Source organism: Apteryx rowi, unplaced genomic scaffold, assembly GCF_003343035.1.
Source record: "Apteryx rowi isolate R43461 unplaced genomic scaffold, aptRow1 scaffold_274, whole genome shotgun sequence".
NCBI lineage: Eukaryota > Metazoa > Chordata > Aves > Apterygiformes > Apterygidae > Apteryx > Apteryx rowi.
The window spans coordinates 935,221-961,249 of record NW_020449130.1 but is presented as its reverse complement, the minus strand read 5'-3'; the positions used below and the strand labels follow the sequence as shown (position 1 = coordinate 961,249).

The following is a 26,029-nucleotide window of genomic DNA, read 5'->3' as shown; positions in this document are numbered from 1 at the left end:
TAAACCAATTTGTCCACATCTTTCTTGAAGCATGATGCTCAAGAAATAATATTCCAAGTAAGACCTTACCAGTGTTAACATGAGTGAAAGAATGACCTTTAGATGCCTTAAGAACAGATGCTTCCCTGACTCCCCCATTCATCTGCACTCTATTTATCTCAGTCTGTTTCTCCAATTTGTCAAAATCGTTGTGAAGTCTAACGCTGTCCTCCACAGTATCTGCAATCCTCCTCAGTATCATATGCCCACACATTTCTACTATATAGCATTATTTACATTAATCTAGAAGATAAACTATTGGGAATCATGAAAACATTTCAAAACATCAACACATTAACACAGCACTGGAGGAGATGGAAGCCACAGATAATAACAGGAAAAAAAATGCACTTATTTTCAGCATTTGGCCCTGAAGTCATATTTCATACTTCCCTGCAATGAAGGCCAAGACACAACGTATTCAAAATCCCAGATAACAACAGAACTATTTGCTTTAAGTTTTTCAGAATTTTTAAGTTGGACTTTTAATTGCTTAAATAAAACATAACAAAATGTAACAGCTCTACCCTTAGTTAAAAAAAAAATTTGAACGTGACAAACTAGCAAGTCAGCTTACACTAAATCTGTAAAAGAGAGATTCAGTGGACCTACATAAAAAAACTCCAAAGAACAAAAATCACATAAACAGTGTGATCTGATTACAAAATCAATACAGTTTTATTCAGTGTTTCCTGTTACTCTGAAAATACTCAAAAGAAAATTTTATTGATCTGAGAGTAAGGTTAGCATGTGCAGAACTGAAATTCATATAATTTTGTAATTCCCTCTTTCTTTAGCTTCTCAAGTATTGTTTTCCTAGTCTCAAATGAGACATGACATTTCCTGTAAACACAAATGTCTCAGAAGAAATTAAAACTCCCAATCCTGATATCAGAAACATATTACCTCATTGCATTTACTTATTCGCCTCGCCACAATAAGCTGAATCATTCCTCGTTTGTTGCCTTCAGTGGACATGGACCGCCTTAGGGTTTCCATAGCATCTTGATTTGTTTTGCCCAATAATGATTCTCCATTCACCGCTATTAGTTGATCGTTCACTCGAAGCCTGCCATCCTGGAAAAGGAAAGATTACAGCCAGTTGTATAAAACACTATGAGAGAAGTTTAGTCTGCAGAAAAGAGTAAAAAACAAAATAAAACTAATCAAACAACTTCACTTAGACCTAATAGTTTATGGCCAAGTGAACACTGGTATAATAGTTTCTATGCAACCATTTTAGGAAGTGTCTATTCCAATCATTTATAGGCTTGCACTTCAAGCCATTATCATAATCTGTTTACACAAAAAGCATACTAATTGAACTGTACCAGAGACTGCCCATTTCCTTCCTGAGAATCTTTAAAGGCTGTTCAAATCCTGACACACACAAACATGAGAATCTGAGTAGAAATAGGAATGTTGCCTCTGATCGCAAAATTAGAAAAAGCTAGTTACAGAGCAATCTCACTCTTCTTGAATCTATGGTTACTTTCAAAACAGCCTAAATTATGGAAAACAGAGGAAGACAAAGGTGCACAGACGTTCCCTCTTACCTTGGACGCTGCTCCACCATTAATAATGGACTTGACGAAGATTCCTAAATCTGCATGGTTTTCTTTTGACCGGTTACCTTTGACACTCACGCCAAGTCCAGCTGATCCAGAGTCATTAAGTGGAACTTCAAATGTCAGGAATTCCCTGGTGCCATCAGGTGTAAGAACAAGCTCTTCTTCTTCTGCTTTCTGTCGGAAGATTAACATGGAATTATAGAATAGCATTTCTCTTTGGGAATTCTCTTCCCTCCACAGCTATTATCATTTAAAAAAAAAATGCTTTCACTATAATGCCACAACATTTTCCACAGCAATTATCTGAAGAACCACGCACAAATAGTGTATGTGCAATCACCTCCATCTGATGCCTAGATTCAGGAATATCTTGTGTTTGTGTCTAAATGCTTCTCTGTCTAGTAAAATAATTGAAAGGTGTGTCATTACTGAATGTGCCATTAATACTGACTCACATGTACGCTATTTCACTGGCCAAAAAGAAAGGCTGTATCAGAAATATTTTCTTATTTGCAAACCTACAGAACCTTTAAAAGAGCAGCAGCAGCATCTATGGTATCTTTGTGAGTCACAGGGAGAAGCAAAGCACAAAGAAAATAAATTTGAAAATTACTCCTTCACCTCATTTTGTTTGGAACTAGCTGTGTTTGGAAAAATAGAAAATTACACAGCTGAGATCAGCAACAGCACACCTCTCTGCCATTGCCAAGCTCACCATCAGATCCAGTTTGGAGTGCCAATTCTCCTGTCATATCTGGCTCTGCCCTTCACCTCTGTCCTCCTACCCACATCTCTAGTTCTTCAGTGTATATTCCCTGGCCTCCACACTCAGTTTTAGCTTGGCTGTTTTTGAAAACCTGGAATTACTGTCCTAGCCAAGCCAGCTTCCCTGGTGAGCAGCTGCTCAGCGTGACCCTTCCAGGTGAGCGTGGCCAGAGCTGGCCGCCAGGGTGCCACAACACAGCTGTAGGTGCACATGGTGGCAGCAGGCGTGGGCACAGCGCCCAGGAAAGACAGTGGACAGGCCCCGAGGAGCAGTGCTTGTGCTGAAGGGCTGCCACCGACAGGACATACATGAAAGGAGAGCCGTGCTTCCCCCTGAGAGGCAATTCCCTGCAGCGGGGCCCAGTCTCTGGACTCCAGAAAGACTCATCAACTTGAACATGCTGCTTTTTTCTCACCCACATGAAGGGGAAATAGTAAGATAAAGTCCACCAGAATGTGCAGGCTAATGTCCAACAGTCAGCAGTTCTTCTCTGGAAGAATTAATCCTGCCAATTTTTTTCATGTTAGCAAATACGTCATCGCCCGTACTGACACTGTTTTTATATCTACTCATCTATTCCCAAATCTTGATTCTCCTATTTCTCTCCTACTCCCAGACCCTAGGAACAGGGCAAGATACATCAGAAGTTAACTTGTGCCTGCAGAGCATTCACTGTTTCTTCTTCACTGTTTCTTAAGACCTGAGGAAATCCAAAGCTTATGGGCTCTTCTGAAATCTAAACACAGACTACTGCAAAGACAGATGCGAAAGGCATGTGGAGTACAGAAAACAGAGATTATCAATTTGGGCACATGCATGTTAGTTTTTTCACCATTGACCTAGAAATGCAATGTGAAAATGTCATATAGGAAGGAAGTCAGACTCCTGAGAGAACTGGAAGAGCCAAGGGACCAAACCAAGAGCTCTACCTTTCCCACTAGGTTAAAAGCAGGAACCTTAACGTGTTCACCAGACTTTCCCCTTGCATTAGACACTATCCACTTGTCTCTAACTATCTTTTGGTTATAACAAAGTGTAATACTTTATCAACTAAACAACAAGCGTCATAGGCTGGCTTATGAGTTTATCCCATTATCCAAATTTGTCTCTTGGCCATGCACATCAGCATTATCTGTGCTAACTGCCAGGACTGGAAAGGTGCACTACACCACGTGAAAAATACTGGATCAAAAAAAGACAAAATATATGCTAATTATGGCAAAAATCCAAACCTAATTTTCCTGTTAGGGTCACAAGAGCAGTGTTCACAAGCTACATGGATACATTTGAGRTGCATCTTTTGTCAGGTGGTTGCATAATAAAATATTCTGAGACAGAAGCACTTTATCCTTTAGTTTCTATAACACTGATCACTTTCATTTACCTTAATAAGTAATAATAAGAATAAAAGCTTGTGAGCCAAAAGGGAGATAAAGCCAACAGARGATATATGGGTAATCCAAAGAAGCACATAAGCTTATTGGATTTATTTTTACTACTGTTACTGTAAATGTACAATTTTCTCCTCCCCCTCAATATTTTCTAATGTTTTAAAAAATACAGAAATTCAGCCATGGTGATCTCCTTTCTCATGTAGAGGACTAAACAGCTTCACTGCACAGTCCTTCAGGTGCACCTCTGTATGCCACAGAACGGGTCAATTGCAAGACTATCTCAGTACGCATCCCCAAAGACCTGGCTAATAGCCTCGACACTACTTCTGTCCAGAGAGACCAAAGAGCTGCATAAGTCTCTCAACACTATTCTTAATGTGATTTTTCTGTTTGCTTATTTTATACAGCCTTAAACAGGGAAACAACCTAATACTAATATGGGGCTATAGACACAGGAGTGTGTGGGTGAAACTCAAGGCCTAAACCTGGAGCAAACTTCTCTTTAGCAGCCGCACATGAATGAGCAGATCACACCAGAAGTGAGAAACAAACAGGCTCTGCACTGACATGGAAATATTGAAGCCATGAGAAAATTGCCCAATTCATCCAAAGAAAAATTTAGCATTACTGGTCTGAGGCTAGATTGCTTTAGGAGCTTCATTAGGTATTGACAGCTTTTTTCAGCTGAGCTAGCTTGTCCCACCACCATTTCTTTGTCCACAGTTTCAGAGACGTGAGAAGCCTTCCGCCCTCTACCACCCTTGTGTCATCTGTCAGTAGCATATGCTTAAATGTAGATTTTAAAAAGAGAGAGCAAGAGAGAGAGCAAATGTTTCTTTTCGATACCCACAATTTCTTCTAAGAACGCTCAGGAAAAAATGTGACATTCCAAAATACTGAACCATTAAGATCCAAAGACTCTGGATACTAAAGATCACTAACATTTGTGTCACACCATGGCACATCAAAAGGTCTTACTATATACGCTGTTTTGGATATGTTTCACACAAAGCATGAAATAGAATATATATACATAGTGATCAAGAGAGCCTGCTGTCTAATTCCATCCATAAAGAAACCCTTCTGAGAGGGGAGCGGCAAGATTTTAGCCTGATACTTCAAAGCAAAGTTGTAAAAAATATGTAGTATTGAGATTGGCTGCATCCTTTGTTAGCCAAAGCACTGAACAGTATGGAAACACCACATGTACAGTGACTCTTCCCAATCAATTAAATACCGACTACTAAAAAAAAGGTAAAATTCGCATTAAAACTGTACTGAACATTTAGAACCCAAATGCAACAAACTATATGAATTCCCTAAGACAGTCATGTAACAGCATAAAAATGCACAAAACCCTAAAATGCAGCATTTAAAATTTTAAACTGAAAAAGCAATCACTTCCTAATTTCAATAACTTCCATTTGATCTTAATATACTTCATATAACACCTTCACTATGTCAACCAAACACCTCAACACTATTTTCATGATTAGTTATCTGTGGGAGAAATTTATTGCTTCATATACTTTGACAGGCCAGCAATAAACATGCAAGCAAATTTATGTACTTTGAACCCTCAACAGCAAAATTCAACTCCCTTAAGATTTTTCACACACTGTGTCCCAAACAATTAGCAGGAGAACAATATTCTGCTCAGACAGAGTCTGCTGAGGAAAAGGTCATCTGAAATGACTTCAGCCGAATGAATGAAGCTGTTCAAGTATGTAATTTGTAATAAAAATTCGATGGGTGATAAAATATGTAGGTGATTTTTTTTTCTTCAAATTGATACTTAGCATCAGTTTATACTAAATGACATTCGAGATAAGGTTTTCGCTTTTTAAATGCAACATATAGTGTAAATTCAAAGATAAACTTCCTGACTGGAGAAAACTTATGGCAGTGTTTAGACATATATGGAGATCAAAAAATCATAAGATAAACAGAAGCAGAGGATTTTTCTCTGCTACATACTGTTGGTTTCTGATATGATCGTAAAACCTGATTTAATTTTATAAACAACATTAAAATGGACCTTGGCACAAACAGTGCAATAAGTCTATTTCATCATATTAGTAACAGCATCTCATCATTTTATGTTTTAAACACTATAAAGAAATTTCCTACTTGGGACTTCTTCCCTTTCTAAAACCTCATCTGGGATCAGCTGCTGAATAAGCAGCATGAGACAGGTGGAAAAAGAAACCTAACAACATAAAAAATTACTCCCACCTAAGGCGGGAAGCAATTTTCAATCAAGCTGGGACAAGTTTTCGAAGCGGCTTGCTGCAGCTACAAATCTGGCTGCATTCTCTACAGACAAGTTCATTCCCTGTTGCAAGCTTAGACATGCTGTCTTCTCAGCAGCTATTAAGTCATGGAAACTTGTCTGCAGTTACCTTATGATTATGGAGAAAGAAAAGAAATAAATTAATCATGGGACTCTCTAAGCAAAAATACAGTTCACTGCTGATTTCTTTCATAGAAGCAAACAACAAAGCTCTGTATATGCACTTAAAGGGCAACCTGTATTTCTAAGTGATGTACACAACACAAACAAAAACATTTAAATGGCTGTTGTACACACACATACATGTATGTACATACACACACACACACCCTTCTTTTATAATGATGATATTCATGTGATAAATTGTATAACTACGGCACAAATTCTAACTAATGCCTCTGAGGACCCCATCCACTCTGTTCATCTTACCTGCTCCCAAATCATGTGTGTCAGGTCTTCTAACACTACAGAGATAAGGCTCTTAGCCTCCATTTAATTATTATTTTGTTAACTTATCAACGTTTTGCCTCACAAACACATGTTCTCTTTCAAATTTGTCTGGATTGAAAATGTGAGAGTTGCTGAAAGTTAAATTTGAAGTCCCATAGATGTAAGAGCCCACCAGGTCTAAGAAATGTAGACTGCATAAGTGAAAGGAATGGAATATGCACAAGCACAGATTTAGTGATTTGATTCCAGTAATGGGGAATCCTAACTTACACTCACAGCATTTTCCAGGATATTTTCAACCTTTACAGGATTTTAATGCAGCATTCATTATTTTCTTCTCTCTCCCAAGGCATCCATGGTACTAGGAAATCATAACTTTTCTTCATCAGGAAACCAATAAAATGTATCTGAAAACTATTACAATATAATAAAAGCTTTATTTTGAAACAGGTGATATATGCAAGGGAAAAGGGTTTTAATTAGGTATTGGGCAAAGACATTCTAGACATCAGAAATGACCCAAATTGTTTTGTCCTTCAAGTTAGGCGGGTGACACTGATGTCACATCGGGTAGCCTTCCAAACTGAAGTACACCCAAACATGACGACACTCACTTTTATCACGTTAGCACATATAAACATGTATAACATGGAAATCAAGCAGCTTAAAGGAACCAAGGCAACGGCTTCCTTGGTCAACAACGGTTTCAGGGGGGGCGCGGTGGTGATGTTTAGCACTTAAAAATGTAGATGTCTTACTGCTGGAGGTACTGAAAACAAAGCAATGTAGGTGGCTTGTAACACACCTCTCTAACTTCAGTTGAGGCCTCTCCTGAGGAGCAATAACTGAAAGCTGATGTATCCTGCTGAAGTTATGCATTAAAGATAAATATAATAACAGCAGCTCATTCAGACTTAAAACTGGACCTCCAGCAGAGCAAAGCCTGCCTACTGATCAAATGGAACACACACATTCCATCTGAGCTTCCTCCTGAAACTCTACCAGGCCTCTTATCTCTTTTTAAAATATTTTTTAATCAAACAATCATGTTTTGAATCACAGATTATAAAGGCCTAAAGTGTCTGCTTACCTAGTTATAAAATGATATAAAGCTTAAGCCGACTAAACAACTGAAACTCTTATGCTCACTTTCTTTTCTAACTCTTCCTAGGTTAAGTATATTAATATCTCCCATATGTTAGATAAACACTAATGAATCTTATTTGCACGTATACACTGAGACTCATTATTCACATTAGCCAAGTTAATATGTCGCATCTGGCAAAGACTGCACTTTTGTTCAAATCAAACAGCAGCTGCTAAATATCAAAAACTACATTTGAATTCTGAGATTTTTTGGGAAATGTGGCTCTGCTTTAATTTTAATCCCATCAAGGAAAAGTTATTTGCATATTATATGTGGATTAACTTTGGAACGTATTTATACACTGAAATGCTAGTTGATGGAACACCGCAGAACTGGCCTGTTTTATTTCCAGTTACGTCCATTTTGAGGAGTTAATGTAATATATAAAGTATATACTCCATACTCAGAAATGTCTTCAATTTAATGTTTTTGATGGATAAAAAAGGTTTAGGAAAAAATTAAATATCTTCCAAAGAAGAAAAATTCTAGCATATGATCTTCGTTTAGTATGAAAACCAAAAGCTTTGTAAAAGCCCAAGCTTAAGTATTTCCACATGTTTGTTATTTATCTATATAGGAATGCCATTGCTTGTCTACGCTAACGTTATTCTTCTTAATACTAATGTTCTGATCTGAAGTGCCACAGATACTGTTTTAAGCTGTTAAGATTCTATGTTTAAACTTAACTGATCAGACCACTAAAATGTTTTATTATATATTTCAGAATTTCACACAGTGAATAGTCAGTTGCAGTTACCATAATGATTATAATTTATTAAAGCTAACATACCCTATTCCAAACTGTTGTTTGAACTCAAACTTTGATTTCCTACTGTATGTTCTGACATAAATATGCAATTGTAATGCTAACCCCATTTCTTTAGAGATGGGTAGAGAAACAAAAACCCAGGAATTAGATCCACAGCAGGTGTTGGCTCTGCCAAGTAAGTCTATAAAGCTACAGCTTTCTGAACTATCCCTTGTTCAAGGAAACCTCCTTGTTCAAGGAAAACTTCAATGCCCAACACACTAATGACACAGCTCCCTAAAAATCTTTATACTTCTTTTCTCATTGGCCCATTGGCTGTACGAGACCCAGAAGAGCAAAGAAACAAATACAAGGTGTCTGGGAAAAGTGAGCCAGAATAGCGAAGCTGAAAGCGAAATAACGCCTTTGTAAAGTCCCTGACAAGAAACACATTCCAAAGGAGGCAATACGTGTATCGGGCTCTGGGAGCGACCTGGGTTTTATTCCGCTACAGACTTTCACGAACCATGGCAAACCAGTTCATCTCGCTATATTTTCTGGATTTAACAGCAAAGAAGAATTAACACCAAGAGTCTAGAGCCAACAGTGCAGAAAACAAGCTTTGCACACAACAAATGCATTCTCAGAGGTTTAAAGAGAAATTTTAAGCAAACAACGTGAACTCTGAGCTCGCCCATATTAGGCCAAGTGTTTGAAAGAAGGTGATGATCCTATTGACTGTGCCAGCAGTGACCAACTGCAGGACTTGGGGGCCTCTTTTAATCTCACATCCTTTAACTGTTGTTTGAATTTAAATACCTTACACAGTCAGCTCTTCATTATCCAAAATAACATGAGGCTGGTGTGGAGGAAATAGTCTAATAACCACGAACAAGAGGTGTCCACACCAGTCTGGCTTCTGAACGACTCTGCAAAGGTGTCACCGAGGCAAGTCCGTTTCAGAAACTCATGGAGGGACACTTAAATTGGCTCTCATGAAACTAGGGATTGCCCCGCAAGTATTACCTGTGCAAGCTTTGCGAAAGCGGCTAAAGCTGCCCAGCGCTCACAGCTCACTCAGAGCAGTGCGCAGCACTGAGTCAGCCCGGGTGCGCCCCACGTCGTGGCACAGTCGCACTGCAGCCCAGGTCAACCCCCTGCAGGTGACAGTCGAGACTATCGGCCCATGGGGCAGTCACAAGCACAGTGTCACACACAAGGTTTTTGTGGATCAGCCTTGAACACTATGGGAAATTTGAGCCACTCAAAGACCATTCGTAAACAGAGTTACTCAACTCTTGTATTAATTATTCACCATGGATTATTGTCTCAGCTCTGCTCATTAATGCCCCAGAACAAGCTTTTCAATAATACAATACCTCTGCTGGTAAAAGACTCTAAACAGAACAGCATCCTGCAAAAGATTACACAGTCTCTTATTCTTTCTTTCTTTTTCCAGTGATCTGTTTCTTATATCACAACTTTATTAAAAACATAATCCGAAACCACTCAAAATGGCACTAAAAAGGCTTTGGAAACATTGTAATTGCCCTCATGTCCCATACTATTAGAGGATAAAAGGAGGAAAAATAATCAGAACAAATCATTCGCAATACTCCCAAACATCATGGAGGAAAAAACAGCATCAGCTCCATCAGTGGCCAAACCTCTGCTCATCCGGTAAATCCTTCCGCACTAAATGACATCAGCCCTGCTTTTGGTGGACATTTACAGGCTGGTATTAGTCAATGTACCACCTCGGCTCAATTTGTAGGCATCTGAGTCACCTACATTAGCAACGGAAATAGGTAAAACTCTGAACTTTTTTTCAAAGAAGGTTCTTTGTGAAAACGTGGTGTATTAACTGAATGATACAGAACGCCTGTCTCAGTAGAATTTCTATGGAATTACCTAAATATGAAGTTACGATAACCTATACTTACAGCCTTTGAAAAATAGCTATGAATACATATTCAGTGACTACATATTTTGGAATAATGCAAACAGCTTTCCATCAAAAGAAAAAAACACATCCCCCTAAGAACACAACTACCATCTTAAAACATATCACTGAAAGGATTATAATTTGGTAATTAAAAAAGAAGAAAAAGCTGAACTCTGCTGGTGCTTTTTATCCAAACTAAACTCCAAGAATTTTCCACCCATTAATCAATACATATTAAGTCTTGCTAGGTATTTGGTATTATATCTCTCATCTTTATAGTGTACAAAAACAGTTGTGTACAAAAAATGTACAAAAATAATTATGTATTAATTCTTACAAAATGCCTCTGAAAAAGGCAAAATTATCACCCTATTCCTAGAGCTGGTGAATTCTTGCATAAAAAAGTGTAGATGATTTACTCAAAATCACGCACAAATATCTAGGACAATCGAACCCAAAAGTGCTGACAGCTTTAACCGATATTATCCTTGGATTCTGATAAGAGATGGTAATCAAAATGAGATTTAAATAATAAAAGTATCAGTAGTACAAGTTCAGAAGAAAATAAAAAGTCACTGGAGGTCTTCATTGTATCCCATTTGCAATTTCTATAAGGACTGCTATACATTCTTATACTCGTCCAACACTCCAACCATTCTTGTTATGTTATTGCTACAAATACTGCACTCACTTAAATTCATACCATCCTGCTCGCTTACAACAATTTGACAGAAGAACAAATGAGAATAGAAAACTGACGTTTTCCCATGCTGCTGAGTAACACTCGTGAAAAGGAGCCCTGAGTTCTAGCTTTTAATGTCTTTTGACCAGTAGGAACACTCCCTAGAAAATACTTATGTAGATATAGAGATATACTTGTGTGTGTGTGTGTGTGTGTGTGTGTGTGTGTGTGTGTACACATACATGTGACAATTATTATTTTTCCAGTCCTATGCTTACATGCAAGTAAATTTGCTGGTTTGGATTCAGAAACAAACAGTGAAAGACAATTGCAAAAGCAAAATATTACTGAAACACTATTGACTTTGAAAGAGTATGGGGAAAAATTAATTGGCAGATGTTTTACATAGCATAATTAACAGTTCATTTCAATGCTCTATAACAAGATTAAGATAATTATGCTTAGAAACAGAAATGTAATAATGATAAATTACTAGTTTTCCTATTACGGTCAATCTTCCACATTCCAAATAATCATCATATTCAGAAATAGGTGCATCTGTTCCATTTTGTCATCAGCCCTACAAACGGTACAGTGTAGTGGCTGGATGAAACAATGCTTTCAAATAAGATACAGGAGATTTCCGTGCGTCAGGAATAAACTGACTGCCTGTTCCATTCATCAGCAAAATAGAAAGTAAAAACATCAGTACTGTTTTCACTAGGGCACAGTTATTGGATAGAGAGGAAGATGCACTAGCAATTTGCATTTCTTATGGATTACTAGAGAGCTTAAATTCTGCAAGGTTAGCATGTTAAGAAAACTCCTCATTTACGGAAGTTCGTGAATGAAAATATGAGAGTCTGTATTCTGTGAAAGCATGAAAAATTCAAATATAAAGTCATATACTTTCCTGGATAGGTATCAAGAAAGAAAACTCTCTCATGAATTCAGGCCACAGATAAATTGATTAAAAAATAATTTTCACAGTTTTCTTTTATTTAAATGTATGAAGGTTCTGAATGCATTCAAATGCCATAATACGTGTGTATATCATTTGAACGAATAGTTTCCTGAGTGTACATCTTGAATGTTAACAATGAATCAATAAATTAGACCTTGTGTTTTTAAGTTCTACATATAAATTTATTTCAAGCTTCTGATTTTCAGGGTTTTTTGTCTTTTTTAATTTCAAAGTTGCTTTTTTTCTATTTCCCCACAAAGACATAATGAAAAACTACAGGCATTTTGCCTTTAAATTAAAAACAGACTAACAGATTTTTGTACTTAACCTTTCTCTCATTTCTCTAGCTTCTGAAAGTTCACTGCTTTCATTGCTTTTTCTTGCTTTGCTTTCTGCTATCAAGTCTTTGACACTTAGAGTCTAAAAACTCACAACTAACAGCACGAAGATCAGAGCAGACACAGAAATAGAAATTGCAAGATTAGAAATCTCAAAGACTGAAAAGTAGACAGAGGAAGAATAAACAGGGATTGAGGCAGAACCAAGGAGAATAAAAAAAAACAAGTGTGTGACTATATTATTAATGTGCTGCTGAGAAAAATTAGTTCTGTAGAACTGCAGTATAACACTTATCCAAAACAAAGAAGATTGGAAGAACAGAGGTAAGTGCAAAATCATTGTGGCTTATAAATTTCCACTGACACCTTTCAGGTTTAGTCCATTTTTTATTCCCACTTTGAAGTAGGTACTTTTAAAGAGACCTACTGCTCCTACTATCAATCACTTGCTTTGAGCTTTCAAATAAACAAATTAAAAAAAAACCATAATGAATGAAAAAAACAGAGCATTAAGCAAAACTTTGATCAACTTTCTAGTTTTATTCCTACACTAGCCAAGTATGTGTCCACAGGCTTCCCAATTCCCTTCCTTATTTTCAAGGCTCGCTTGCTTTCTGGCTGGTTCTAGCAGAGTTTTTCGGAAATACCTTACCAGTTATACACTCCCTGTCCCTCTAGCATAGCCCCCTGGTTAACAAACAAGTTATAGCTCATAGCTAAAAAGAACAAAGGAGAGATCCTCATTTCTTTTTGGATTTTTCTTAGGTAAAGTCAGGAGGCTGGTCCAAAAAGAGGTAGAGAAAGGATTTTTCCAAGGACCTTGTTACGAAGTTAACTTCACAACAGGAGAGCAAATGCTTTATAGAAACACCCCTCAAGGCAACCAGCCTGATCTTAATGAGGTTTTGGGGCAGAACTTCAACATATCTCCAAAAAACGGGACACTTTTGTATGACCACGCCCACAAATTATTTTCAGTTGTATTCAGTTACAGGCAGAAATGCTGTCCTGGGCTTTGATCTTTGATCTCCCCACCTATCAGCAGTACTTGGTAAGAGAGCATGAAGGTAAAAACATACATGCACTAAAGAGATGTGCTAAAAAGACACCATGAGGCATGTCTGAAACAATGATACACCTACAAGGTTGCAGAGCTCTTATGCAGATGCCTTTCAGACTAGAAGCTGTACAAGGACACTGAAAGATGGAAGGACAAAAGTGAATATTGCTACCTCTTACCCCAATGCCAGTTTTAGCAGTTACATTCCACCCCCCTGCAACGTTAACAGCATCAGGCAACTCTCTCACCGAGGTGACTCTTAAAACATCTCTTTACCTAGTCTTGATTTTTTTTTTTTACCTCAAACACTACCTCACTATCGCTGGCAAGGCATTCTGAGTCATCTAGAATAGGTTTTTTTTTTCTATTTTTCAACAGCTTTTTTAACTAATTTCAAATCCCAGCATGATTCTGCTTAATTTCTACATAATCTAATTAATTATTTTACTTTGAAATAGGTATGCAAATGAATGGAGCTTCTTGAAGTATATTTTTAACTAAGATACAGTACGCATTTAAGGTAATATGTTATTCTAACATCCTGTGTTAATATTTCATAAAATATATCTTGTATTTTTGTAAACTTATGTTAGTATTATCTGTATTAAGACCGGCCCTGTCCCACTGAATAAAACGAGTTATATAAACCTCAATATACTGCCTCACTGACACATCACATGCAAAACTTGCTACAATCTGCAAAGGGTTAAACTTGATACTACTTCTCTACAGTTTCTTAAAAATAACTAACAACAACAAACAATGGTTTGCTATGAGGATACAATGTCAGACTTAAACCCAAACTGCCTAACTTTTGTGTGTTTGTATCTCAGGTTTCAGTCATATAATCATGGTTTAAACAATTAGTTTCAAAAAGTACCCCAAACTAAGAGTCTATTGTTATCATTCCAACTTTTAGCCTTTGGCTGTGTATAAAAGATGTAATTTCAAATAGCATTTGAACACACATAATATTTGAATTGTACATAATATTCTAAATGTATTTGAAATTACATAAAAACATACATTTAAAATGTAAAGCTAGAGAGAGCCATCTACAGTATATAATGTGAAAGGAGGATCTGTGAGACTTTGGTGGAGAAGTGCCATATCATTTTAAAACATCTGGGAGTCTTCCAGTATGGAAAAGACAAAGCTCTTACCGTTTCCTTTGGAATTTGTGACTGGCTTTGTTCTGCATTCTAAAGGAAGTAAAAAAAATAAATAAGAACACGGCTACATACGATATACTCTATCTATTAGCAGGGGGATATACAGAGAGCTCTAATTCTGATGTGAAGTGGTAATGGAAGAATGAAGGGAGCTAGTCACGCTCCCTGATCCAAACCTCTCTATATTAGCACTAAACCAGAGGTGAACAAAGATAATTTCCAGCAATCTTAGACCAGAGCACCTGACTTATCTCATTACGTGGGAGGTGGCTATCTGACCAAGGAAGGATCACAACTGCTTGCACCATTTTCTAGCTGGTGGAAAGTTCTCGTTCAGGGATGTTCTCCCCTGGCCTCTCCCTTCTGCTTTGAAATATTCAAAGAATGACCTCAGCAGTCCAGGTGAACCCTCCCAAATATTTTAAACAAGTACCTATTCTCATTTTAGAGATTCCCCTTCTTTGTTTGTTTGGATGAACCAGAAGAACCAAAACCTGATGTCCCAGGACAGGGGGATGCCTTCAGGCCGTCACAGCTGGGACTCTCCTGTACCCTGCGTTCCTCACTTGTGTCTCAGGGCACATAAGGACATCCCTGGAAACCTTTCTGTCCCCCATGTGCCTGGAGACACGTGAGGCCTATTGCTCTTACAAACTCAGATCGGCCCATATTAAATCGCCTTTAGACACCCAGGAGCCACCTTGCTGCTGGTCGGATGATCACTTTGGCACTAGTCAGCAATTTCTTCCCCTTCCACTGGGCCAAAATTAGAACCCAGTGTTTTTATTGAACTTTTTCTGCTTTGGGCTGTTTTGCAGCAGATTACAATGCTTAAGCATAGAAATGCAGTGGTAAAGTAGTAACACAAATATCCAGTTAGCTTTAAACTACAGCCAAAAACCAGTCAGAGTAAAAGATGAAGAAGCCAACTACCAGGAACATATAAAAGACCTACATGTAAAACTGGACATATTAACTTGTATGCTAAAGGAGACATTAACTCTACAAGCAAGTTTCTCTTTGCTGATATTGAGAATTTAGCTCAAAAGCTAAATTATTTGAGTCAATCCTTTTGGTGGATTCACATAATCACTATCAGACTCTATGAAAATCCTTCACAATAAATAGTATGTTATACTTGAAAATCCATGCGAGTAATTCACACTCCTTTCATAAAGGAGGCAGGGGAGGATTTTTAAGAAACAATCCACTTCTCACACTGATGAGGACAAATCCAAATGCATTAACTTTTTGGCATTAGGTAACGCTGGAAGCAATAAAATGCCTGGTATTCTGAAGAAGCATAATCGTTCCACCAGAGCTCACTTATTAGAGTTGAATCCTGCCAATTTTATTTTACTCCCTGTGTCCACACTTCATTCACTTTTACCATGACCTGTAGCATAGAAGCTGCTGCACTGAATTATCATTCTCTCTCTCTCTCACACACACACACACACACACTCTAACCTGACAACACGAACTACAAAGATCCCAGACTAACCCAAATGGGGCTCAGGTTAACATTCCCTTAAGTTTTATATACAACTATACACTGTCATAGGTCCTTTCCAGACAATAATGTCAACATACATCAAAGACATTACACTTCACAACTTCCCTGAATGTTTATTCTCTTCATTTTACTTATAAAGAAAACCAAAGATAAATAACTTTTCCAAAGTCATTCAGCAAGCTGTAACCCAAAACATAAAATCTAAACAACTCTTTTATTGGGATTACTAACTACAAAAATGTTGGCATATATAAATGGTTTTAATACTGAGTGTTCCTCAGCACAAAATATGAAGTCCTGCACTTTATCAAATGAATATTAAACAGGATTATTTTTATGAATACAGTTTCTGAGACACATCTCATTAAGTTAATATTTTAGCATACAAATGTAGAAGATATGATAGAAATAGGGGAAGGATGCAAAGCCAAATTGTTACTAAGTGACCAGAGAAGGTTTGTATGTGACAAAGTTGAACTGACCTGATTTCAGATCATTCCCCTCCCTCCTCCAATTTGTTTTTTAAACATAAAACTAGTTAAAGTGAATGAGAGCAACTAGCTGAAGAGACTTTTTTTTAGATTATTTCTTACCAGAGAAGAAAGAACAGCCCTTACACTGGGTTTCAGTTGAACAGTTTCCCCAGCACTTCTGCTCCTGCTCTTTGACAGCTGTCAGCAGAGCAGCCCTAGCATTTCCTCACGTCAAAATGCAAACAGATCCTAACGCAACAGAGGATCATCACACACACATGCTGTCAGATCCCCACGACATAAATTGTTCAACTGGAGCTATAGCAATTTACACCAGTCCAGATCTGGCCCTCTGACTGCACAGTGAAGAGCCCACCTACCATCTGACATAGACAAGATGAGACCCAGCTTCCCTATACTCGTGTTTGCCAAAATAGCTGAGAAAGTATCACCTGAGCAGCAGCAGGGAGGCTACTGAGGTTAAACTCATTTAAAGGGGTCAGTTTGCTAAGATTTTTTAAATTTAATTCAGTATTACTACAGTTAAATCTATTCCAGATTCATGTCATATCATTGTTTAGGAGATATTAGTAAAAAATACTGAATAAATTATGCATTATAACTTCCTCATATTAATGTAGAAATAATATACACAAAATTAAGACATTTTCTTACTTCTAATTTTATTTAGAAAACTTAAAAAGCATTTTCAATCACCTTTATGTAAGATACCAATACTGTGAAAATTACATCATAGAAACTTATAAACAGATTGCTTTCACAGTTTCAGCCGTAAGATAGGGCATAACATGACTTCAAATTGTTCATTTCTCTTCATTTTATGACAACTTTCACTTAATGTATCAATACCTGAAGTCATGTTCCAAGAGCATTAAGCTAAATGCGCAGTTCATCTGCAACACTCCCTGCCACTTTGACTTATAAGGTTTAATTGCAGTTTTGAAAAATAAAGGTTAATGTTAACTATCTTGAAATGTTCAAACAGAAATTCATTCTTTTTGCATTCAAAATAACATGAATCCAAAAGAAAAATGAAACAATCTATTTATCACAACTAAATGTCACTTATATTTGTCTATCTTCTCATGATAATGCAGTCAAATAATTTATTTTAGAGCTATATATAGCTATGATAATACAAATAATAAATAACTCCAGCAGTTTAATGGAATACAGAACAAAGTAAGACTGCTACATTCACAGTCTACCTTCTCATAACAGAAATTATCTCGAATAATTATCAGGGAAATATCTGTATACACTATGCAAGTGGAACAGGTACAGTATGAAACATCTTTTTTTTCCATTTCATGTAAATTCCTCAGAAACATTTTCTGAATTACCCTGCTAAATTAATAACTGTGGGGTTTCCATTCCATAGAGAGATTGCCTTTATATTCAAACAAGAACTATTATTTTTTGTATATTCCACTTTTTCATAGTAAGTTATTCACATATACTATTTTGGCATAATATTAAATGTTCTAAAATAGTTTGGTGAGCAGGTAGTGGGACAAATGGCAAGCTTACAAACATAGATTTGTCCATGTGAAAGATATGAAATAATCTACTTGTCTGCATGCATCCAAACAAGTCCATCAAATAGCTTCTTCTATAATAAGCATTTTCACTCAAAATACATTCAGACTGATTTTCAAACTCTCACTCATACATTTTTAACAAATATTTAATTCCAATATGAGATCTCAAATAGAATAAAAAGCATTCACGTAAAATGTTCTAAATAAAGCAAAATAGCAATTTGTTTTCTTATATTCAGTTCTGGCCATGCACATTTACTAGCAGGTGACAAGATCAAATCATTTGCTCACAACCATCTAAATCTCTTAGCTGCTCTCTACTTTACGCACCAGTTCCCTGGGATGGAATGTTTCTTCCTGTCGAAAAATCAGGAGGCTGACGGTCCCTCCCATCTTGGTGCTTCTCAGCAAGGACACAACTTCTTCTTGAGTTTTTCCTGTTAAATCAACTCCATTTACCTGTGCCAAAGGAAATATTGGAAATTGCTAAGACTCCAAAATGGGAAAAAGTATTAGAAACTCATATGGAGAATTCACGTGAAACATATAGGATTGCATTAAAAAAAAAAAAGCTCACTGAAGCAAACTGCTCATTGGCTGAGTATAGCTTCCATTTAAGAGAATTTGCAGCAAAACGTGAATCTCTGGCCTGAATTAAACTAAACCCATAGTTATACAATCTTCAGAAACAGAAAGACAGACCTTTGTCTTGAAACATTTCACAAATCGAATAATAATAGTTGCTAAAGAACAGCCAAAAAACCCTAAGCTCTTTTATCAAACAAGTGCATTCAATTTGCTGTCTTTTACCGCTGTTTTCTCTCTTATTCACACACACACACACTTTTTTTTTTTTTTTTTTAATGTTTTCCTCTTTTGCTATTTCCTTCTTCCACTCTCCTCTCTGGCTTTCCCCCTACTTTCCTGTCCCTGCCCTGCATCAGCACTAGGCTAACTGGCCACACTCCTCCTCTTTACCTTCATTCACAAACCAACACATTCTTTACACGTGAATACCAATAAGAAGCAAGACAACATTTCCCTCCCTTTTAGCAGCAACAGTAGACTCCAGGGTATACTCCAAAGCAAACTAATTTCATCTACCAATGTTTTTACAGGAATTTCTGCATGAAAATCTTTTGGCGAAATCAACGTGTGATCCAAAATGAGTCCTGTTTCCACATGCCGTGCTTTTATACAGCTCTGCCAAATGTATCCTGTACTATAAATTATGTCAAAAGTAGATACCAATTCCCCCCCCCCCAAAAAAAAAAAAAAACACTTTGAGGCAGTTGCTCTTTATTTTGCCTTTATTCAGTGAGCCAAGCACTCGGCTCCTGTCAGCACGGGCAGGGAACACACACAGGTGAGTTGCCTGCTGCCTGAGCCAGCTCGAGTAAGAGAGAGGATGGAGCAAGACACAACCGTCTGAGGCTCGCCTGTTCAGAAACATTCAGGAAACTGAAGGCAGACCAGCTAATGGTGTTAAGCAAGGAAACACTATCATGTGTTGCTCATAAGCAGTTATCAAACTATCAGCTTCTCCTTCCTCCCAGTACGAGATCACAGCTGAGATGCTGTAACTGTCTTCTTAAATGCTTGTCAGCCCCTTCTGCTCAGCTCATCTGGTTACCTTGAATTACTCTCAGCAGTGGCAGCAATTACAGAAGTCTATTCTGTCGGAATGACTCAAACCGACTTTGCCAGCTTTGCAGTAAAGTGGAGTTAGGGCACTGAACGGGAGTCAGCAAATCTCAGCTGCAGCTCCAGCGCCGTTGGGCTTTGGGGCGGTAGGGATGAGCTGCGGGTGGCAACCTCTCAGTCATGCCGGGGGAGCTGCAGGAAGGTCTCTGCTCTGCTCCCATCCCAGAGAGATTTAACCCCCGGGAGGATGCCCTCCCTTCAGGAGGGAGGCGGCCTTGATTCTCAGTAGCACCATCCTCCTCTTGCATCATGCCTTTAAGTTAATTCACTAAACCTTTTCAGAGGACTGTTTTTCATACTTGGCAACACCTCCAATCATTTCCCATCTGTCACTCTGTGCTGATTTAATGTCATGTATTAGGTAACAAATACTCTGCTTCAACTTATTCCTCAACAGTGACGCAAGAATATGGCACAAAGTCACATAAGGATATTTAAACTCTTTTTTTCATAATACGTCGTGAGTCTTGTTCTTTAAACAACTACCTTTTGCAAATGCACAGCTCTTAATCTGTTACCCCAAGAAAGAAGAAAAAAAAAAAGAAAGAAAGAAGAAAGAGGGAAACATTTTCCTGTAATATAAATTATTAAGAATTTCTGGAAGTGAACTAGTCTATGGACTTATAACAAAATATAGAGAAACAACATATAACGCTTCATCACCTCAATTAATCGGTCTCCAGCTTTTAGTCTCCCATCTTGAATAGCTGCACCTCTTGGAAGGATGTTTTTCACATAAATTGGAGCAGAGCCACCAATTGGGACATCTCTTGAAGTAATGCTAAATCCCAAGCCCTCTGTACCTGTGCGAGAATGTAGAAAATTACTTGTTAAAATGCACATTTTATATTATATATTATTTTTATCCAGCAGAATATATGTATATCTCAGTGATAAAATCCATGAAAACACATGTATAAGAGATAAGAGTTACTGCATGGGAAAATACATATACATACACACATACACACACGCGCGCGCATATATATATATATATATAAAGGAAAAATATAGCCGATTCTTGGCACAAGAGGCTTAGCAGGCCTTCCCTGTAACTTGCTGTTCTGACAATTTCCAAGTCACTGCCATATTTCCATCTTTCTATTTTAAATAAGATGAATGACAAGAAATCAGAACAAAGCATATCTGATATCCTACCACTGCCTTCCCCCTTGTCAATCTGGATATTGCCAATAATCCTTTCTTTCTCTTCTGTGACTCTCAGCAATGTCAGTAAGCTGACACTGCTGGCCATGAGGTTTTTTCCGCTCACTTCTGACTACTGGAAGGTGATGGATAAAACTGGAGTTCAGTGGTCTCATTTCTTCTGCTCCAAGAGAGCTCAGATGGCTTTCTGTCCCCAGCTCCTCTGCCCCGCGGGCTCTCTCGTTGCCGCTCACACTGGATTACGCCCCATCTTCCACCACACGCAGCGTACGCAAGGCTGCTTTGGCAGGTCACAAAGCCACGCTGGCGCCCTTACACTCGTTTTTTAAATCCTGCTGTGCATCCAGGTGACTACACTTAGCTAAGACTGACTGAAGCAAAAAAAAGAAGTTTAAGATGACCTGAACAAATACAGAGGGGTCCAGCCAACATGGCAAATGAGGCTTGCTTGTATTTCAAAGAAATTACACTCACAATTGGTTACTGACATGCACTGTATTTCAGCACCCTACCAGGTCTGGGATTCACAAGCAGAAAGGACAAAAAGAAATCTTTCCTACCATGCTGATAGCTCATTCATGATCTCTTTGATGTACCCTACCCAGCAATATCTGCAACCTTCGAAACTCTATGCTGATGTTCCCCAACACTGCACACTGTTTAAGACCATTCAGGACTGTTTATCTAGCATGAAATGCAGACAGCTGTTAAACGGCGCATGTCCCCAACAGCGACTGTCAGTATCTACAACTTCGATTTGCAGCATCTCACAGTGACTGTCGAGAGATGCCTACAATTCACTAGCTAGATATACACATGCCCAACCTAGATTTAATCTGACTTACTTGGGTGACCTTTAGTTAGGACTCAGTGATATAAATTTCACATCAGGTTATTGCCGTGAGCATAGCTACGGTCCCCAAAAGTTGCACAATATATCCCTTTGCATAAAAGCTCAGGCACAGGCAGTAGCAGAGCTTTTATGCAACAGTACTTGGCTTTGAATCGCTGGGAAGCTGAACGTGTCCTGTGTGAAAGACACACAACTAGAGAATTACCAAAGCTTAAGCCTAAATTAATTTGTGTCTTTTAATCTGTTCCCTATGCTCATTTGCTAAATCTACTTTTTCACACATGTGAAAAGGAAGCAGGAGTCCTATATTACCAGTATTAGTTTACATGCAGATTTCTGAAATCTCCACAACTACATCTGACTAAAATTTAGTAAAACRTATTTTAATAGCAAGAAGGTAACCGTGGAAAGAAATAAGTTGACATAGAAGACAGTGGGGGATAGGTGGAATGTAGCTTTTTAAAGCTTCCTTCTTGAAAGTAGGTAATCCTCATGCATCTAATGCAGAGTAGGAGCACGCAACTCATATTGTTCAACAAATTGGGATTAATTCCTCTAGGCTTCATGAGAGGACTTCCTTTCCTCATATCTGCAGCCTTCAAGATAGCTGAAAAACTGATATTTGAACTTGAAGGCCTTCACCCACTTTCAGGCTAATATAAAATTTATCAGTGCTATTACACAAAGATGGAAAAATCACTAAATATCATAATATCCCTATTTTAGTTTGGAGACCTCACAATTCTAATGATGTCTCAAACATTCATATAGCTCTTTAATTCCTTGCAAGATATGAAGAAGATCTGTAAAAAATTAAGGTTTTTTTAAGTCACATCTCAGCTTTTTTTTTTTTTAAATAGTGTTTATCTTTTACATATTTTAAGGATCTATGTTGAATACTGCTCTCTGAATACACGTTTTGTCTGCTAAAATTTCTAAACTAATATTAGAATATGACTGCATGCCCAAGACAACATTTCCTTATTAATAAGCCTAATACCCAAAGCCTGATTATGGGGTCATTACAGATGTGCGGTTCTTACACTCCTCTTTCAAACCCTGAGGGAAAAATGGAAGTTGAAATGTTCATATTACAAATACACACAGGATATCAACTTGGACTATGGCATTTTATGCTGTCCAATCTCCAGAAAGCCCTTTCCAAAACCTGCAGAATTCTGCAAATCCACAGTGACTGATTCCATATATTACCAGAATAAAATTTTAATCTACTTGTTTCTGTAAAAAGAGAGTGCCTAGACTAGGCTACATTTTGCTATGCTGCTTTGTACAGCTGTGAAACAGCTTCTGAATGTCATTTTCCTCTTACTTTTTCACTGCTTCATTTTACTGTTATTATACTATAGCTGCCCTTAGCTGTATAATATCAGCTTCATCAACCCCTATCCTTATTGTATATAATTTAGGAGTTGGCAAGATTTGGAAATAGAGAGACACATTCAACTGAAGCCAAAAATACATACAGCTGTGGCTGGATCAACTTTATGCTTATTTTTTCCTTTTTATACACTTAACTGATTCAGTTATCTATACTCCAAATCAATAGAAATGTGTATTACGTCTTAATACCTCTCTGCTACAAAAATTTTTTTTTAGTTCTTATGGTGTAAAGCTGTGCATTATAATGAGGGAACTGTGCAAACATACTGTAGGCTCCTCTGATATCTCTGATTTATACTTAAAGAGGCCTTTAATACGGCTACAGAAACTGGACACACAGAGTCAGAACGAGAACGGAAGTAGAAAAAGGAAGGAATTTTCATCTTTTTGAAAATAACAGCAGTTATTACTCTCAAAGCACTGGAGCTTCAGTTTGTAATGTCTAGATTATCTGAGCTATATTCAACTTAATCCCTTACAGATTTTGAAAAGAAAGAGTGTAGAAAACACATCTTCCTCTCTCTATAGCTGTCATCTCTGACAATGATCAAATTACACCAAGTGATAATAACATTTAAAAATTACCCACTAATTTGTGTAATTCAAATTCTTAGGCTTCTTTTGATAAACCAGCAGCTCTCTCGACCAGTTAGAGCTCCCTTTTTCTCCAGAAGGCAATGTCGAACACACTTTCTAAGGTCACATTACCCTAGAGAGCTCAGCTAGCTCTGAACTGAAGACAAAATAGTTTTAGGTGAATAAAATGGGCAGTTACAATAGTAGAAGAACTACGTTGCACAAACAGACGAGAGGCAGATTCAATGTTTCAATTGCTATTTTGGGGGAAGTCGGTTCTAGTAGCACTAAAACAGAAAAAAAACCTTCACAAAATTTAATTAAATATATATTCAAATGAACATTGTTGTCTTAGTTGGAATCAGCCTGATCATAAAATGACAGGATGTTAAAGGAATTTTTCTGTGTTGCTAGAGATGGCTAGCTTTCCTGTCATCTCCCAGTGAAGAAGGGTTTAATTTCTCCCTGATGCCAGCATCATCTTCTTGACTGTAGAAAGAACAGGACTGAGGTAATGCTCCCGTCTTTCTAAGGCTCTGCTGCATTCACAAGTGTGCTCTCCTCAGCCAGCATCTAAATTTTCAGGAGCAAAATGTGTGACAGGGGGGAAATACTGCCAGAACACAAGAGAAAAGCGAAGCATCACCTCTGCACTGCTTGCAGTATTTTCACTGGTTAATGACGACAGGGAATTTTCAGAGCAAAAGCATCAGATACATTTTAAAATATGTATTTCTACACCCTGCAAAATGTCACAAAGATGACAACTGCTCTTACTGCAAAGGAAATACAGAAGGAATACTGTTTCTGCAATTGGTCAAAAGACCAGCAGAGATCTTGAAAGCCACATACACGCTAGAGTCCTTTGTGCAAAGCTGAACATACGCTGTTACCAAGTCACTTGCCCTCAAGAACTTCCCCTGCTTTAGACTAAGGCAAGTGTGATGTAAAATCTCTATTTTAAGCACTGTGGGGAAGAGGTGAAGTGCAGCCAGTTTCAGGACTGCAGGACACAGTTTAACACAAGGCGCAGGTGTGCCTCCAGTCACATAGATCCCTTGGCAATCAAAGACCATAATCTAACCGTGACAGTCCCACACAGGGGCAAAATACAGGAGTCAGATCATTGCTAGACAGAATATAAACCATAAAAGAACTCATGGCCCATTTTGCCTGCATGATTTCTTTTGGCTTATTTTGACCTCTGCATTCCTCTTAGGTAGGAGTTAATCCACAGAGTAATTATAATCTCTGATTGTTTGTACACGTGCGTTTGCTACCCATCTATCTAAGTTTCCATTTTCTTTCACTGCTGGAGAACGACCAAGCAATAAGCTCCTGCAATGAGTGTTTGTTGCAGCTCTGCATCTGATTAATTTCCCCCAGTTTTGTATTCGGGGAGCGAAAAGAGGGCTAGTTACTAGGATAGCGAGTTAATTACAGTGATCACAGAACTCCTTCAGATCCCATTTTGATATTTAAACACATTAACTCATTTTAAAGAAAGAGAATGCTTTGAACTGAGGCTCAAGCATGAAGTGACCTGCACTCCCTAAGTTTATACAGATCAACCTTGTCTTTAAAATCCTGTCTTAAGACTAACTATTTCCCCAGTTGTCCCTCCTACATGGTTCCTCCCAGGATCTGCAGGCAAACAAGCGTTACTTTATGAGCTTTGACTAGACACATTCCTCTCAATTAGTTCAGAGACCCAATAAGGAACATTTGAAGGACCTACACTACCAGCTGCTTACGATATTTGTCTTACAATTACCTTCTCCTTCAGGAGTGCAAGCAAAGCTTGAAATAAATCATGCTCTTCTTGCTCTCCTAATTTAAGAATGTGCAGACAGATGAGTTCTCAGGTACTTAGTGCAAATCTCCCTAAATTAAAAAAAATCCCACCTCTAAAACAACATAAAATGTTTGATGACCAGACAGTCATGCACTATATTTGTTAGTATCTTATGTAAGAGAAGCAGAGAATATTTTAGAACTACATATGGAAAATTCACACAGGTGACTAGTCTTCAGCTGGAATAAAAGTCTTTTAAAGGAAGGTCCAGATCCTTTCTTACAACACAAAAGACAAAGAACACAGTTTCCCTTTCATGAAATAACTAAGGGAAGTAGGGCACACATATAAACAGTTTGGGACACAAAGTAGTTGAAAAAAGTGAGTTACAAAATAAAACATCCTCATTTAAT

At 37.8% G+C, this 26,029-nt stretch overlaps 1 protein-coding gene across 1 annotated transcript in view; it reads right to left on the bottom strand.

Annotated features, from left to right (window-relative positions):
* PARD3 (par-3 family cell polarity regulator) overlaps window positions 1-26,029 on the bottom strand; it is a 519,789-nt gene that overhangs the window by 182,519 nt on the left and 311,241 nt on the right. The window contains exons 10-14 of the mRNA XM_026068529.1: window positions 20,488-20,627; window positions 18,451-18,579; window positions 14,561-14,599; window positions 1,596-1,784; window positions 946-1,116 (exon numbers count right to left, since the gene is read on the bottom strand). Of these exons, the coding sequence (XP_025924314.1) occupies window positions 946-1,116; window positions 1,596-1,784; window positions 14,561-14,599; window positions 18,451-18,579; window positions 20,488-20,627 (668 nt within the window). The remainder of the gene's footprint in view (window positions 1-945; window positions 1,117-1,595; window positions 1,785-14,560; window positions 14,600-18,450; window positions 18,580-20,487; window positions 20,628-26,029) is intronic.